This window comes from Anser brachyrhynchus (genome assembly GCF_964034855.1).
Source record: "Anser brachyrhynchus genome assembly, chromosome: 1".
Lineage (NCBI taxonomy): Eukaryota > Metazoa > Chordata > Aves > Anseriformes > Anatidae > Anser > Anser brachyrhynchus.
Genome location: NC_137694.1, coordinates 152,580,894 through 152,586,000, shown reverse-complemented (window position 1 = coordinate 152,586,000; position 5,107 = coordinate 152,580,894). Strand labels below are relative to the sequence as shown.

General features: G+C 45.9%; 1 protein-coding gene across 2 annotated transcripts; it reads right to left on the bottom strand.

Moving 5' to 3' along the window:
- Nucleotides 1–961: 961 nt before the first annotated feature.
- On the bottom strand, nt 962–4,767 carry LOC308188102 (uncharacterized protein). Of its 2 annotated transcripts, none has more exons than XM_080576758.1 (2): nt 4,162–4,767; nt 962–3,996 (listed from the first exon to the last, which is right to left on the bottom strand). In XM_080576758.1, the coding sequence occupies exons 1-2, from the start codon at nt 4,643–4,645 to the stop codon at nt 2,090–2,092; spliced, it is 2,391 nt and encodes a 796-aa protein (XP_080432884.1). In that variant the 5' UTR covers nt 4,646–4,767; the 3' UTR covers nt 962–2,089. The 2 variants fall into 2 exon arrangements, with proteins under 2 accessions (XP_080432884.1, XP_080432885.1); XM_080576759.1 differs by having other exon boundaries at nt 962–3,993.
- Nucleotides 4,768–5,107: the final 340 nt, after the last annotated feature.

Genomic DNA, 5,107 nt, shown 5'->3' with positions numbered 1-5,107 from the left:
TCAATAGTAAGAGTTTCCAGCAAAAGTAACTGAGAGAAAACTTTGTCTTCTATCTGAAGGAAATTCTCCTCTAGTTCAAGCTTTTGTAATTTTCTATGATTTTCTGTCATCCCTCAATGACCAGTCAGGATGTTACACAAAAAACAATGTTTTCTCAGAGTGTGTTTCATCCTTATCCCATTTATACAGCAAAGCATAATAAAAAGACTCGCTGGTATCCCTACCTTTCATCACAGTGAAGTGCAACTCCCCAAAGATACACTAAATTATTATTAAAAAAAAAAATGTTATAAAAGATTATCAGCTTTTAATAGTAATTACTAGTCTAGACCTTCTTTTTTAATGAGATCTGGGGTATAAGTAGAATAACCAAATCACCTAAAGGGATTTCTGTGGCATCAGATATTGTGAGTTCTTGGAAGCTTTTTCCCAAGTAAACAGTAACATATTTTGTTCTTACAGGAGGAAGTGAACTATGGCTATGATATTCTCATTGTCAACCTCTGCATTTCCTTTCAGTCAAATAAAGCTTGATGTTTATTTAGTTAACACAGCTTTACTTAACATAGTCCTTTTCTATGTTATTGTTCCTTTAAGTCCTTTTGAACAAAAGAAAAAGAAAAAAAAAAAAGTGCATGAGGTGGCTTGACCTTGGCTCTTTCTAGTTTAGGTGCTTCATTTATTTATTAAACGGATGATTTGAGAAAACTATTTGGAAACTACTTAAAAGGTAGAAACATCCATTGAGAAAATAGAATTAAAATGATTATAGCAATTACTGTTGTGAAAACTGGTTAATAAAACCATGAGGGGAAAAACAAACAAACAAAAACAAACAAACAAACAAACAAACTGTTGTGGTTTAACCCGGCTGGCAGCTAAACACCACACAGCCGTTCGCTCACCCTCCCCCCTCCCTCTCTGGGATGGGGGAGAGAAACGGGAAAGTGAAGCCTGTGAGTTGAGATAAAGACAGTTTATTAAGACAGGAAAATAATAATAACAATAATAATAATAATAGTGATAATGGTAATAGTATTAACAATAATAATGTGTAAGAAAACAAGTGATGCACAATGCAATTGCTCACCACCCGCTGACCGATGCCCAGCCTATTCCCGAGCAGCCGGCCCCCCCACCCCAGCCAGCCACCCCTATATATTGTTTAGCATGACGTCAGATGGTATGGAATACCCCTTTGGCCAGTTTGGGTCAGCTGTCCTGGGTCTGTCCCCTCCCAGCTCCTGCTGCACCCCCAGCCTGCTCGCTGGCAGGACAGAGCAAGAAGCCGAAAAGTCCTTGGCCTGGTGTAAACACTGCTCTGCAACAATTAAAACATCAGCATGTTATCAGCGCTCTTCTCATCCTAATCCAAAACATAGCACCCTACCAGCTACTATGAGCTACTTAACTCTGTCCTAACTGGAACCAGGACAGATATCCACCCCTTATTCCATACCATTTATGTCATGCTCAGGTTACACTCTGTCCAATACATTCTAATTAATCACCATTTTCATCTATGATATATAGCAATCATGGTAGTGATGACATACATTATTATATAATAATTAACATACTACAATTCAACTCATGGGCTATTCTCACCCAGTATCAAATCCCCTTGAGGTACACACCGGACCTCCCCATTCTTTTGCATTACCCACCAAGTGCATCCAGGTCCCTGAGCAAAAGCAATTCCACGAATGGGTTTGCCTTTTCCTGAGGCAGGAGTAGCCCAGACTGTTTTACCCAGCATGTTTCTTACGTGCACTACAGGAACTTTATCCCCTTCTACAGTGCGTAACAGGTTTGATTGGGCAGGTCCAGCTCGGTTGGCAGATCCCCTGGTATTGACTAACGAGGTGGCCTTTGCCAAATGTGTATCCCAATTTTTGAATGTCCCAGCACCCATTGCTTTCAGTGTAGTCTTCAACAGTCCATTGTATCATTCAACTTTTCCAGAGGCTGGTGCATGATAGGGGATGTGATACACCCACTCAATACCATGTTCTTTGGCCCAAGTGTCTATAAGGTTGTTTCGGAAATGAGTCCCGTTGTCTGACTCGATTCTCTCTGGGGTGCCATGTCACCATAAGACTTGCTTTTCAAGGCCCAGGATAGTGTTCCGGGCGGTGGCATGGGGCACAGGATATGTTTCCAGCCATCCGGTGGTTGCTTCCACCATTGTAAGTACGTGGCGCTTGCCGTTGCGGGTTTGAGGGAGTGTGATGTAATCAATCTGCCAGGCCTCTCCATATTTATATTTCAGCCATCGTCCTCCATACCAAAGAGGTTTTGACTGTTTGGCTTGCTTGATTGCAGCACATGTTTCACAGTCATGAATAACCTGTGCTATAGTGTCCATGGTCAGGTCCACCCCTCGATCACGAGCCCATCTGTAGGTTGCATCTCTACCTTGATGGCCTGAGGTGTCATGGGCCCATCGGGCTATAAATAATTCACCTTTATGTTGCCAGTCCAGGTCCACCTGAGCCACTTCAATCTTAGCAGCCTGATCCACCTGCTGGTTGTTTTGGTGTTCTTCAGTAGCCCGATTCTTGGGCACATGAGCATCTACATGGCGTACCTTTACAACCAGGTTCTCTACCCGGGCAGCAATATCTTGCCACAATGCCGCAGCCCAGATGGGCTTGCCCCTGCGCTGCCAGTTGTTCTGCTTCCATTGCTGTAACCACCCCCACAGGGCATTTGCTACCATCCATGAATCAGTATAGAGATAGAGAACTGGCCACTTTTCTCGTTCAGCAATATCTAAAGCCAGCTGAATGGCTTTTACTTCTGCAAACTGACTCGATTCACCTTCTCCCTCAGCAGCTTCTGCAACTCGTCGTGTAGGACTCCATACAGCAGCTTTCCATCTCCGATGCTTTCCCACAATACGACAGGACCCGTCAGCGAACAAGGCATATTTCTTCTCATTTTCCGGTAGCTTGTTGTACAGGGGGGCTTCTTCAGCACGAACCACCTCCTCCTCTGATGATATCCCAAAGTATTTGCCTTCTGGCCAGTCCATAATCACCTCCAAGATTCCTGGGCGACTGGGGTTTCCTATTCGAGCCCGCTGAGTAATCAGTGCAACCCACTTGCTCCATGTAGCATCAGTTGCATGATCCGTAGAGGGGACCCTTCCTTTGAACATCCAGCCTAGTACCGGCAGTCGGGGTGCCAGGAGGAGCTGCGCTTCAGTACCGACCACTTCCGAAGCAGATCGAACTCCTTCATATGCTGCCAATATCTCCTTTTCAGTTGGAGTATAGCGGGCTTCAGATCCTCTGTATCCCCGACTCCAAAACCCCAGGGGTCGACCTCGAGTTTCCCCAGGTTCTTTCTGCCAGAGGCTCCAGGTGGGACCATTCTCTCCGGCTGCGGTGTAGAGCACATTCTTTACATCTGGTCCTGTTCGGACTGGCCCGAGGGCTACTGCATGAACTATTTCCTGCTTAATTTGTTCAAAGGCTTGTCGTTGCTCAGGGCCCCATTCAAAAGCATTCTTCTTACGGGTTACTTGGTAGAGCGGGTTTACAATCAGACTGTAATTTGGAATATGCATTCTCCAAAACCCCACAACACCTAGGAAAGTTTGTGTTTCTTTTTTGCTAGTTGGTGGAGACATAGCTGTTATCTTGTTGATCACATCCATTGGGATTTGACGACGTCCATCTTGCCATTTAATTCCTAAAAACTGGATCTCTCGTGCAGGTCCTTTAACTTTATTCTGTTTTATGGCAAAACCGGCCTTCAGAAGGATTTGGACTATTTTCTTCCCTTTCTCGAAAACTTCTTCTGCAGTGTCACCCCACACAATGATGTCATCGATGTACTGCAGGTGTTCAGGAGCTTCCCCCTGCTCCAGCGCAGACTGGATCAGTCCATGGCAAACGGTAGGGCTGTGTTTCCACCCCTGGGGCAGCCGATTCCAAGTATATTGGACTCCCCTCCAAGTGAAAGCAAACTGTGGCCTGCACTGTGCTGCTAGAGGGATGGAGAAAAATGCATTAGCGATATCAATTGTGGCATACCACTTGGCTGCCTTTGATTCCAGTTCATACTGGAGTTCTAGCATGTCCGGCACTGCAGCACTCAGTGGTGGCGTGACTTCGTTCAGGCCACGATAGTCCACTGTTAGTCTCCACTCACCATTAGACTTTCGCACTGGCCATATGGGACTATTAAAAGGTGAATGAGTCTTGCTGATCACTCCTTGGCTCTCCAGTTGACGAATTAGCTTATGGATGGGACTCAGGGAGTCTCGGTTGGTGCGATATTGCCATCGGTGCACAGTTGTGGTAGCGATCGGCACTTGCTGTTCTTCAACCCTCAGCAACCCTACAACAGAAGGGTCCTCTGAGAGACCAGGCAAGGTAGACAACTGTTTAATGTCCTCTGTCTCCAAAGCAGCTATGCCAAAAGCCCAGTGGAACCCTTTTGGGTCCTTGAAATATCCTCTTCTAAGATAGTCTATGCCAAGGATGCACGGAGCATCTGGGCCAGTCATAATACGGTGCTTTTGCCACTCATTACCGGTTAGACTCACTTCAGCCTCCAATACAGTTAACTGCTGGGATCCCCCCGTCACACCATAAATACAGATGGGCTCTGGCCCTTTATAGCTTGATGGCATTAGAGTACATTGTGCACCGGTGTCTACCAAAGCCTTATACTTCTGTGCGTCTGACGTGCCAGGCCATCGAATCCACACAGTCCAATAAACTCGATTGTCCCTTTCCTCCCCCTGGCTGGAGGCAGGGCCCCTCTAGTCCTGGTCAGAATCTTCATTTCTGTGTTTAAAGGACTGCCTGCTGGAAGTTGGAGCAGCAAACCTTTCAGAGAACTCCTTTTTCCCAATTGTTTTCCTTTGCAATTCACGTACCCGTGCCTCTAGGGTCGCAGTAGATTTTCCATCCCATTTTCTCATGTCCTCTCCATGGTCACGTAGGTAAAACCACAGGGTGGCGCGGTGTGTGTGCCCACCATATTGTCTTCCTTGCATAGATGAACGTTTACCCCTAATAGCTGAGACACTGGTTTGTACAGGTGGGGAGGAAGATAATCTCTCTTCAAGTTGGTGGATCTTTTCAGAAAG

What these genes read in the sequence shown, in the direction of transcription:
- LOC308188102 (XM_080576758.1), bottom strand. Translation starts at nt 4,645, where the DNA reads ATGCCATCAAGCTATAAAGGGCCAGAGCCCATCTGTATTTATGGTGTG. An exon ending in GCCAGTGCGAAAGTCTAATG is followed by an intron (nt 3,997 to 4,161) that starts GTGAGTGGAGAC and finishes CCATCCCTCTAG; the next exon opens with CAGCACAGTGCAGGCCACAG.